The 12,776-nt window shown below is 35.0% G+C and overlaps 1 protein-coding gene across 14 annotated transcripts in view; it reads left to right on the top strand.

The window, feature by feature from the left end:
• CEP128 (centrosomal protein 128) overlaps nucleotides 1-12,776 on the top strand; it is a 414,346-nt gene that overhangs the window by 94,383 nt on the left and 307,187 nt on the right. For 13 of the 14 annotated variants that reach the window (XM_021099567.1, XM_021099565.1, XM_021099563.1 and 10 more), the window contains 4 exons: nucleotides 1,063-1,149; nucleotides 4,464-4,538; nucleotides 6,113-6,245; nucleotides 11,684-11,835. In XM_021099567.1, coding sequence (XP_020955226.1) covers nucleotides 1,063-1,149; nucleotides 4,464-4,538; nucleotides 6,113-6,245; nucleotides 11,684-11,835 — 447 coding nt within the window. The remainder of the gene's footprint in view (nucleotides 1-1,062; nucleotides 1,150-4,463; nucleotides 4,539-6,112; nucleotides 6,246-11,683; nucleotides 11,836-12,776) is intronic. The other variant, XM_021099569.1, reaches the window with a different exon arrangement.

Genomic DNA, 12,776 nt, shown 5'->3' with positions numbered 1-12,776 from the left:
TTCTGGAAATTTGGCTTTTCTCAATTTGGATGGCCTCTACACATACACCTTTTAAAGTCTAAATGCTAAAATTGTCAAAAAATTTTTTGAACAAATGGAATGTCTTTTAGATGTTATGAAAGATTGCTCTTAGTATATTTTTTTCCTTAAGTTTAATTTTAACATAGAAACAAACCAAAACAAACACATTTGTGGTTAACTTTTGAAATTTGTATTTCCTTTAAGTTCTTTTTTTTTCATTTTATTGAAGACAAAAATTTAGAAAAGAATACTTTTTTTGCTCTGCGTTAAGTATGGTTTGAAGAGCTAGTTATATGTTGTGATAAAATATCACATATGTATTAAAGATGTGGAGTTCCTGTCGTGGCTCAGTGGTTAACGGATCTGACTAGGAACCATGAGGTTGCGGGTTCGATCCCTGGCCTTGCTCAGTGGATTAAGGATCTGCCTTTGCCATGAGCTGTGGTGTAGGTTGCAGACAAGACTCCTATCCCACGTTGCTGTGGCTCTGGCGTAGGCCGGCGGCTGCAGCTCCGATTTGACCCCTAGCCTGGGAACCTCCATATACTGTGGGAGTGGCCCAAGAAAAGGCAAAAAGACAAAAAAAAAAAAAAAAAAAAAAAGATGTGACAAGCATGTTTCTATCTCAATGAGATATTTTTTCAGAGTTTGAAAAACTCATGAACTAGTTTTTAGTATTGTGTTGAAATAGTTGAGCAGATAATGTAAATTTTAAATATTGTTATTTAGATAGGCAGTGAAATTTGTTCCTAAGAAAACTGTTAGCTGTCAAACCTGTCTACATGTGTTACACAATTCCCAAAGATGGGTAAGAGTGGAATTTAGTGGAACTTGATTAGGTAGATTGGGAAGTTGTCTATATTTGAATCCCCAATAAACGATCTTAGGACTTTAGCGAATGAGCTGGTTGTAATTCCTGTGACTATTTCGTACAACTCATGATCATCTTCCTCAGCCTTTTTTTAAAAAAGTAAATCCTGGTAATGTCTTTCAGTTTTGTATGTATTTTGGAATAATACTTATTTTCCCACCTCTTTTAAGGCATTGAAGAAACAAGAAGCTAAAGCTGATGAGAATGAGGAAGTAATGAAAAATAAGCTAAGACAGACTGAAACTGAGAAGAGTAAAGTAAGATTTTGAAAATTATCTTTCAAGGAGCCATGCTGTTTGGGGCCAGTGATATTCATTGAGTGCCTTAAAATGCGTCCCTGAGGTCATATGTTAGAATGCAGTGAAGCCTTTGTGCTTTGAGTTGGAGTCACTTGAAGGCTCTGTCATCCTCTGCTACTTGTTCTTGGAGAGATTCACAATTCATTTGCTACCTTGTCTTCTGGCCACTCTCCTTTTCTAGAGGCAAATTAAACATGACTATTTCTTGCTGGAGAACATTTAAAGACTTGTTGTTTAAAAGCTGGGCATTTTGGATATATTCATTTCCATTATAGAAGATAGGAATAGTTAGCAGCCTAGTTATGAAGAGTCCTCTATTCTCATTAAATATTAAGGACCTTTCATATATGTTCATATCTGTGAATCTATGGAGTCTAGCACTTTATAGCTAGAAAGTAATTCAGAGGGCAAACAACTCTTCTCCATTTGTGAATGAGTAAATTTAAGGATGAGCCCAAGGTGGTGAATGATAACATGAATATTTGCCTCTGATGTAATGTTCTTTACTTCATATCACCTTTTCTGTCTCCCATCACCTCCTTTATTTTATTTTACCAACCTATGTAGTTAAATGATGTGTCCATGCTGCCTTCATGGTGATAAGGTATGTCAGGTCATCAAGTTTTCCCTTTGGAAGTTGAGACTTGCTAGTATTACCCAGAGATCATGACCATTAATAGATTTTAAAACCATATATTTTACAATTGACTCTTCAGTATTGGGGGTTTAGGAGCCCTGACCCTCTCTCTGTAATAAAAAATCTGAGTAAAACATATAGTTGGGGAATTTCCTTCGTGGCTCAGTGGTTAACGAACCCAACTAGGATTCATGAGGAGGTTTGATCCCTGGTCTCGCGTTCTCAGTTAAGGAACTGGTGTTGCCGTGAGCTGTGGTGTAGGTCGCAGATGCAGCTCAGATCCCATGTTGCTGTGGCTGTGGCAAAGGCCGGCAGCTGTAGCTCTGATTCAACCCCTAGCCTGGAAACTTCTGTATGCCAGAAGTGCACCCCCTAAAATGCAAAAAGAAAACCCAACAAAAAACCCACAAAACATGTAGTTGGCCCTCCATATTTACAGTTTTTCCCTAGCCACAGTTACCCATTTGTGAATTCTACAACCTTGGGATCCTATAGTACTATAATTTACTATTGAAAAATCTGTGTATGAGTGGGCTTGTGCAGTTCAAACCTATGTTGTCAACTGTACTTTTTAAAATATGTGATATTTCTGAGCTGCATGTATGGTTTTAAAAAAACTATATAGCTGATTAACAATTATTTTGAAATAATAATAGATTCATAAGGTATTGCAAAACAAAATGCATCTTGTGCCCCGACCCAGTTATTATCGATGATAATGTTTTCTATAATTGCCATCCAAAATCAAAACCAGGAAATTGATCCTGTTACAATGTACAGATCTTAAGCAGATTTCCACCAGCTTTATGTACATTCACTTGTGTATTCAGTTTGTGTTTGTGTATGTGTGTGTGTGTACTTGTATTCAATTTTATCTCATGGCTCTCAGTCTTATCACTGCCACAGTTTCAAAATACAGATCCATCACTACAGTATCCCTTGTGCTACTTCTTACTAGCCACACCTACCACATGTACAATTTTTGAAGGACTAATATACAGATTGATAGTAGTTTGTTCAAATGAAAAGATGATTTAGGATAGCTATTACAAATTGAAGCACTTAATAACATCTTAGTATAAATTGTGATTTCACAAAACAACCTTACTGTTACAAAGTGCAAACAAGTCCAGCATATAGAAGCTCTGGATTTTCAACAAAGTTGTGTCCCATCTTGGGGAGGAAAAATAATTTTCCCTCTACTCTTCTAGGTTCTTTGCCTGATCTAATAATTAAATTGACATAAAACAGATTAACAGGAGAAAAACAAATTTGCTTTTGTATATGTGGGAGCTCCATAAAAATATGAGACTCAAAGGCAACCAGGCAATTGAAAGCTTAACAGTCGCCCTTATAGGAACCCAAAAAGGGTTTAGCTAAGGAAAGGAATTGGGGCCTGGGACATGAAAAGCGAGGAAGACAGTTCACAGGAAAATGAGAAGAGCATGTTGTTTGGTAAATAAATGTTTGCCTTGCCATGCAGATGGTCTTTCAGATATAGAAAGTTATCTTTGGTAATAGCTACCTTCCTGGTATAGACTCCCTTTTAAAATTTTTTTATGCATTTAAGGGAAAGGTAAAAAGCTTTTCCTGAGTCTCCTGGGTTTTGATTGCCATCAGCTCAGAATAGTACTTATACCAAAGAGGCATATTTTGGGATACTAGCAAGTCTCAACTGCTCCCCTTCACTTCATGTTGTAGTTTTCAACTTAAAGTCAGCTTGGCACATTCAGGCTTCGTAGGGTATATAGTCACCTAACTGGCACATTTTCTGTGGATATTTATCTGATGGCAGTATTAATAGGGAAATTATAAATATCTTATTCTGAACTGAGATATTTGAAAATTTTAGGAATATAATGACTTTTGGTAGTAGTATAGGATTTTTTTTTCTTTCTTTTTGTTAAGGTCGCACCTGAGGCACATGGAAGTTCCCAGGCTAGGGGTGGAATTGGAGCTGTAGCTGCCAGCCTACACCACAGGCACAGCAGTGCAGGATCTGAGCTGTGTGTTCACCCTATACCACAGCTCATGGCAGGGCCATGGGATCCTTAACCCACTGAGCATGGCCAGGGATCGAACCCACTTTCACAGGGATACTAGTTGGGTTCTTTACCACTGAGCTACAGTGGTAACTCCAGGAGTATAGGATATTAAGAATAAAAAAAAATCATCAGTTGGATGAACTATGCCTGTAGTCATTGAGTCTGAAATTTTTATTCTAATTTAGTTCATACAATACTATATATAGTAATTTAAAGAAAAAAATGCTTTAGAATTTACATTATAATGATTTAGAACTGAGAGGATCTCAGAAATTTTCAAATATAAAATCCTTATTTTTAGAGATGACAGGAGACCTAAGGAAAAGAGATTTAAGCAGGTTAATAATTGAGATGAAACTGACTGGAACTCAGACTTCCTGTGGTCTTGTCTCCTTCACTTTTTGTTATTTAATTACCATTATTTTAATGGGAGCATTGATACATGTTTATAGCAAGATACTTATCCTTTTATTTTAGCTGTAAAAAAATCTGAAAACTTACCACTTTGCTCCTTTTAAACTGTGCCCATAGTAATTTAGTTATTTTCTGCCCCATTGGACATTTTTCCTTATCCTTTGTTGAAACTCTAGCTTGAGCAGGAATTGGAGCTATCTCGAAGGTTATTGAATCAGTCAGAAGGCAGCAGAGAAATACTTTTGCATCAGGTAAGTCTATGCAAGCTATGATAATCTGCTTTTAAATTAAATCAGGATTAAGTCTCTTTCCCTATTATATGGCTTTGTGAAAGGGGAAAAAATTGAGAGATAGTAAATTTTTTTCTTAAGGAATATGTGTTAAAACACATAAGCAAAAATGAAATCCTTTCAGGAAGATTCAGAGAAAGCTAGTACAAAATACTAGCCTTAGTTCCCACTGTAACAGTGTATCTTCTGATTGCTGTTCCAATTTAGGAATTATCTCTCTTAGCATAACCGGTGTAAAAGTGAGACTGGATGTGTAAGATAAAATTTTCCCAGGAGCATAATTGTATTATTCAAGAAGGCATTGGAGAAAGAAGGAGGAAGTAAAATAGATAAAACAGACCTTTGCAGGTTCAAGTTACTTTGAATGCATCATTGTCTTGTATTCACGTTTTCAAGATGTTACTTGCTTCTTTTTAACCAGAGATAAGGCTTAATTTTAAAGCATAACATTTTGCAGCCCATTAGCCCATAATAGGAGTTTGGTGCTTCTGATATTTAAAATACAATAATTTGAAATAGCTATCTTACACATATTGGATAAGGGTACGTGAGTTTCTAACTGCCTTTCTGCTTGTGTTTAATATAAATTGCAATTACATTGTTCTTTGTTTTGAGGTATGGGTTACATAACTCACTACATAATGTGCTAGATAGGCACAGATGTCAGGCATCGCAGATGTTCTGAAGGCGTGTTACATTTTGACAATTAGTCCTGAAAATACACCATAATACCCTTTTTACAAAACCTTTACAGATGTGTAATGGCTTTGTTCTGCAGCCAGTGGTCCCATGGAATTAGTGTTGGCAGGGTTTAGCATTTCTTTGTTGGAAGTTTACATTTATATTTATTTCCTTCTGATTTTTTTTTAACTTTGTTACAATTTATAATCTTGTCTTTTGAAATAAGAGATTAATGTATTCAGGTTGTCATTGGGACTGAGTCTCTCTGCCACTGATAACTTGTTTTAACAGTCATTGGGGACATGCCCACTAGTCTGCAGATATACAAAGGTGAATAAAATGGTACCTAACCTTGGAGTTTACAACTTATTCTCAGCATTTATTGCTTATTTATTTTGAGCAGTACTTTTATATCAAAAGATGCTAAACTGTGGTCATTTCACTTGACTTTACCAGTAGACTGTGTTCTCATGAAAGAAAATAAGTGAAAGATATAAAAACATATAATACTTGGAGATGGTTTGGGTTAATCATAGCAGAGTGGACTGAGGTCAAAATAAGGGATTTAGAAAAAATGTGGTCAAATTCTTTGTCACGGTGGACACAGAGAAGGGGAAAAAACATTCCTTGTTTGTGGAAGGAATGGGAGGAATAAAGAAATGGAGCAAGAGACTGTTCCACTGTGCTTGGCATAACAAGGAGATTAACTTGGCTTCAACTTGTGCTTACAATAGCCCGTTGGAAGTAAAAATTTTTTCCCCTAGGAAAATAATTTGTAATAATTTGTAAGTTCATTTATTCTTTCCCTGCTTTTAAAACTGATAAAAGCTTCATTTTTGACTCTATGTATTTAGGTAGAAGAACTCCGTACACAACTTATGAAATTAGAAGGCGATCAAAAGGATTTACAACATCAGGTACCTCAGATTTCCAAGCAACAGTCAAACCATCAGGATAAACAAGGAGATGACTGGAGGATTAGGAGAGGTATAATTCTAATTTGTAAATGTGTGGGTTTTTTTTTTTTTTTTGATCTTTCTTAAATCCCATTTTCAGAATTGCATTTCTTATGTTATATTCTTTTCATCCTATCTATTTTTTGATCTATTATAAGGTTTTCCAAATTAATTGTAATAAGAGTTAACATCTAATTTTTTAAAAACAGACTTTTACATTTTAAGTTTCCAGCAATATTGAGCAAAGGGTATGGAGTTTTCCCATGTACCCCTGCCGCCACATACACACAGCTTTCCCACACTATAATCTCACCAGAATGGTGCATTTGTTATAACTGGTGAGCCTACACTGACACATCATTATCATCCACAGTCCTCTTTTACATTAGGGTTCACTCTTGGTTGTTATATGTTCTGTAATAATTGGACAAGTATATAATGGCATATATCATAGAAGAGTTTCACTGCCCTAAAAATTCTCTGTGTTTCACTATTTAGAAGGGTTAAGCCCTCTCTTCCCTTAACCTCTTACAAACACTGATCTTTTTATTGTTTCCATAGTTTTATCTTTTCCAGAATCTAATATAGTTGAAATCATACAGTATGTAGTCATTTCAAATTGACTTCTTTCACTTAATAATATGCCTTTAAGGTTTTTTTCTTTCATGTCTTTTCATGGCTTGGTAACTTTTTTTTAAGAAACACTGCATAATATTTCATTGTTTATATGTACCGTAGTTTATTTAGCCATTCACCTACTGAGGTCCGTTTTGTTTGCTTCCAAGTTTTGGTAATTATGAATAAAGATGCTGTAAGCTAAAAATCTGTGTTTAGATTTTTGTGTAGATATGTTTTCATCCTTTGGTTAAATACCAAAGAGTGTGATTGTTGCATCACACAAACACACACACACACACACATACACACACACACACACACACACACACACACACACACACACACACACACACGTGTGTATACTTGTACTTAAATTGGAAATATCCCTATGCCTTTTACTTTCATATCTCATGTTCCTTCTTTTATTTCTTTTGTTTCCTCCACTTTTCTCTTTTGGCTGCACCTGTGGCATGCAGAAGTCCCTGGGCCAGGGATTGAACCTGTGCCATAGCAGTGAAACAAGCTGCTGCAGTGACAATGCCGGATCCTTTACCTGCTGATCACAAAAGAACTCCTCTTGCCTAATTTTCAATATATACAAACAATTAAAATTGATTCTTTTTTGTTACCTGAAGCTTGACTACAAAAATTAATCACGTTGTAGAAGTGGTCATGAACCATATTACTGGCTTTTTCTTATGTGGATTAGGAAGACTGTGTTTGACAACTGTAAGAATGCCTTTTCAGTGGAGGTGTTGACTTAGGTTGTAGAATTTAATTACTGTTGATGTACTTCTTTTTGAAAGTTTGTGTTTAACAGAAATAGAGATATTAAAATTTTATAATAAGGAGTTCCCTTTGTGGTGCAGTAGAAAGGAATCTGACTAGTACCCATGAGGATGCAAGTTTGATTCCTGTCCTTGCTCAGTGGGTCAAGGATCTGGCATTGCTGTGAGCTGTGGTGAAGGTTGCCAGATGCAGCTCGGATCCCGTGTTGCTGTAGGCCAGCAACTGTAGCTATGATTCGACTCCTAGCCTGGGAACTTCCATATGCCTCGAGTGGAGCCCTAAAAAGCCAAGAAAAGAAAAAAATTATAATGGTTTCGAATAGACTATTTCAGATTGTCCTGCTATAAATCATTTCAAAATTAAGGCTTTTACTCAAATGCCTAAATTATTGTAGAAACTGTCATAAGCATTTGATGTTATAAATTCCCCTATATCCCCCACATATATTGCCTAAGTTAGAATTTCCACATTGCCAGAAAATCTTCACTGGATGGCAGATTTTAACCTACTATGCTAATGTATTTGCCATTAAGTTCACTTGAGTTTCATGTGATGTTATATAATTTAAACATATTTTTGAGATCAAATATTTAAAATTTATTTTTAAATGTAAAATCATAAGGTATTATATTATTCATCAAATATTCATAAAGACGCACATAGGAACTCTCATTTTGTTTGGAAAATGACTCGATGGTATATTTTTTTATGTTTTGTTGCCTCATACAATCTAGTTATTTTTGGTGTCTTTTTGGACTAGAAGAATCTCACTTTTCTTAATTGTTTACCAGGTTTTTAAAAAGTCTGAAAGTTCTCTTGTCATTGTGACAATGGACTCCTTCACTTTTTAACAATTTTCATCCTTCATCTTTGTAGCATACTTGTATTATTTTAAAAAATTCTATGTAAGAAATTGCACTTGTCACACTCTGGCTGCTCTTTGTTCCTCCACCCATTGCAAAATGATTTCCACCTCTGCTAAAACTGAATGATTTTAGTGGTCTCCTCAGTTAAATTCAAAGGAATCTTTCCATTACTTATCTTACTTGACTCTTCTTTTGTTTCCTCTTCCTTGGAACTTGTCTACTACTGACTTTCTTGTTCCCACTTTTTTCTGGTTCTTTTGTCTTGTTTTCCGTCAGCCCTCAGATGGAGTTGTTCATTGGGTATCTCTCTATGTTCACAATGCTCAGTCAGCAGATTTGCAACTGAATTTATCCTTTCCTCAAAACCTGTTTTTATTTCCTGTCTTAATTGATTGTATCACTTTGTTCAGATAAGCCTGAAATACAAAGAAACATCCAAACCTATACCTTGTCCTCTCCATCTAGTTAGTCTCTGTATCCTATTTGTAGTTCCTGATATCTTTTGAAGTTGCTTCTTTCTTATTCCCCCTAGCCCAGTTAAGACATGCTTCATGTCATTTGTATTACCCCCTTGACTTGTCTTATTCTAGTCAGTCTGTAATCTGTCTTCTCTACTGCTACTAAATGGACCCTTCTAAGACACAAACCCTTCACGTTACTCTCTTGATTAAAACCTCTCATTATAATTTATTGAGTTCTTACAGGGCATTGTGCTACTCATTTTACACTGTCTCCTTTAGTTTGTACAGCTCTTCTACGAGAAGGATACTATTCTCATTTCCATTTTAACGATTTTTAAAAAAAGACTGTAGAACAGAGAGATTGAGTTCCTTGCTTAAGGTCACATTTGTGAAGTAGCAGACCAAATCTTTTATCTACTCAAACATGAACTCTTAACTGCTATCCTGTGCTGACCCATCTCTGAGTTCTTTAAAATGGAGTATATGAGATAATTCTCGGAGTGGGAAGAGAGTGTTTGTAACACTATTTATATTTTGTACTTTATCTTTTAAATAGTGTAATTTTGGTGTTTCATTATTTATGCATTGTATGTATGTATATATATATATATATATATATATATACATACTAATACTTTGTATGTATCTGTATCATGAAACATATCAAAATATGTCTCCACACTAAATTATATATACATGTTTTATAAATTCATGTATTTAGACACATATTCATATGTATTATGTCCATGTTTTATGTAATATATTCATATAAATGTTGGTTCAAATATGCATGTGTATACAGTAATGTTCTATATGTTCTATATGTCATGAAACATGTCTATATCTATAGATATGTACTGTAGAGGTATGTATATACACATAACACACATAAATTTATAAAATAAATATATTTATAAGTGAATTAATATGTATATTTACCAAGTGAATAGAAGCATTTATTTATATATACAAAATATTCATATATTTAGGTTGGAGACCTAGCAGGGGTGGGCAAAGTACAGCCATGGCCCAAATCCAGACTGCTTCCTGTTTTTGTGAAAAAACTTTATTGGAATATAGCTGTTCCCATTCATTCATGTACCATCTAGGTCACTTTTGCGATACAATTACAGAGATGGGTAGTTGTGACAGAGACCATACAGCTGAAATATTTACTATCTGACCCTTTGTAGAAAATGCTAACTCCTGGTCTGTGGGATAATTTTGAAGCTCCCTGGCAATGCATCAACTCCCTGCTGACTCTCCTGCTTCCCTCCCTCTTTATATAGTAGCTATGTAGAACTACTGTGTGTGTAGTTACCTGAATATGAAGTCCAATATTGTTCCTCTGTGCTTTATGCTGTTTCCTTTCCCTAAAATATCACCCTAACTTTATCTCCTTTGCTTTGTGAAATTCTATATCCTTTAAAACTAACTTAGTAACCAATTCTTCCTGCTTCAGTTTCTAGTGAAGATAGTCATTTTATCCTTTGGACTATTTTTGTATAATAACCATTTATAATACAGAATTTGTACAGATATAGAGAAATATCTATATAGTATCTGTTAGTGCTGTGATGCTATTTAAATGCCTATGTATCTTTCATCCAAAAGTGCAGTGTTTTTGTTTTTGTTTTTTGCTTTTCAGGGTCACATTGAAGTTCCCAGGCTAGGGATCAAATTGGAGCTGCAGCTGCCAGCCTACTCCACAGCCACAGCAACGTAGGATCCTAGCTGTGCCTACACCACAGCTCACGGCGACACCAGATACTTAACCTGCTAAGCAAGGAGAGGGATCGAACCCGCATCCTCATGGATGCTAGTTGGATTCATTACCACTGAGCCACAACGGGAACTCCCCAAAATGTATAGTTTTGAACACTGTACTATTTCTAAAGTTGGAATGTGTCTTATGAACAGATTGGATTTGCTAGCATTACCTTCCTCCTTTCCTTTTCTGCAAAGAAAACTGCTAGAAGAAGAATAGTTTTAAATTGATAGTATAGGTTCTAACTTTTGGAATCTTAAATTCATAGAACTACTTTATTTATATGTCTTCTTTCTCTTCTTGGAATGCAAGCTTATTGAGAAAGGGGTTTTTGTGTATTTATCTTTGAAAAAGGTAGTATTACAGTGCCCTGTTCATCATATGCCAAGAATTTCATGTTGAATTAAAAATTAATACAAAGTTAGTATTCAGTGATACAATTGTAGGTAGTAGTCTCCAGAATTAGCAAGTTAGTAGTCATTTACAGTAAGAGAGTTAGCAGCATTATTTATTTACGTTGCAAGAAAAGCATTTTGTTGTGTGAACTTCAGTTAGATGGAGTAGCTTAGTTAAAAATTCTTCCAGTATTTTTGCTTTATAGTTTGGAGGTTATATAGAGATGTAAGAAAAAGTAAAAAAAAATGTGTAGAATTTTCCTGAAATAAATTGTACTAGAAATCAGATATCACTTTTAAGTTTAGTATCAAAATGGGATGATATTGGATGACACCTCTCTCTCTCATAATATAATATGATATGGTATGGTATGATATGATATGATATAATATATAATAGAAATCTATATGAGACGTGAAACAATAGACTGACAAATTCTGAAAAGTGTGTTTAGTGACAGTGACCATTAATAAGTAGATTATGCTAGGTTGACTTTTAAAGCATACCCTTTGAAAGTGCATTCTTCTGTGAATAATGAACAACAATAAAGATTTTTGTTTTCTCTTTTAAGGGGTTGAGCGGGAAAAAGAGAATCTGGAGAAGCAGATGTCAGATTTGAGAGTGCAGCTGAACTTCAGTGCAATGGCGGCTGAGTTAGAGGAAGTGAAGCGGTGCATGGAGCGAAAAGACAAGGAGAGAGTACATTTGGCAGCACAAGTAGAGGTGACTGCTATTTTTAAGCCATATTCAAAGAACTCTTATTTCATAGAATTGCTCTCTGAAATTTTAATATAAATGTCGTGTTGTTCTATGAGCTCCAGTTTGGTAAGAAGTTATATAGATAATTACTTTAACTACATATAGAAATTTCTGTGAATTCATTTCCTTTAGATTGCATCTCAAAGCCAGGACACCTATGAAACTTGAAAATATCTTTGTACCAGTAACAACTGAGCTCTTCCTAAAGACAGAAGGGACCTTTCTTCTCTGAAAGAGCAGTTATTTGGCAGGGGGTGGGGTGGGGTGGGAGCAGGGTGATGTGAAACTGGCAGAGGCACAGTGAAAAGGTCTTACTAATATTTTCTCTTTGCAAATATAAACATTTCCAAATTTCTAGCTATTCTGCTTGAGGTAGACTTATGTATAGTAATAATGAATGAAGTATCCATGAGTGGTGTCACTAGGCAGCTGCTGTTTCCTGCTTGCCTTTTGTCTAGCTCGGATGGGGTAATTATCAGAAATATTAAAAATCAAAGGAAAACTTCATAAAAACAAAATGTTTTAGTTCCAATTTTTTATGCAAATTAGATCAAACATGGAAGACACTTTTGGAATTAGATGTGTATCAGTCTTCCTCTGTATCTATTCTTAATAGTGAAGCTGTGTTCTAATTGGAATAAATTGCCACAAATTACAATAAAAGGTAGAAAATTCCTAAATTATAACAAAAGGTAGAAAATTGCTGTTAAAAGCATCTAACTTTTTATGGTCCAAAGGAAATATTTAAAGTTACTGCACTCTAAGTTTCTCTTTCATCTTGTCAGTGCATTGAGAGAAAATGTATTTTAGGTTTGGCTCAAGATTCAGGCTGTAAAGATAGTGAAATAGTGACATGCTCTTTACAAAACCCTCTACATGTTTGTTTATTTGTTAATTTTTTTTAA

The sequence above is a fragment of the Sus scrofa genome, chromosome 7 (assembly GCF_000003025.6).
Source record: "Sus scrofa isolate TJ Tabasco breed Duroc chromosome 7, Sscrofa11.1, whole genome shotgun sequence".
Lineage (NCBI taxonomy): Eukaryota > Metazoa > Chordata > Mammalia > Artiodactyla > Suidae > Sus > Sus scrofa.
The sequence above is the reverse complement of the archived record's forward strand: the minus strand, read 5'-3'. Positions and strand labels throughout refer to the sequence as shown.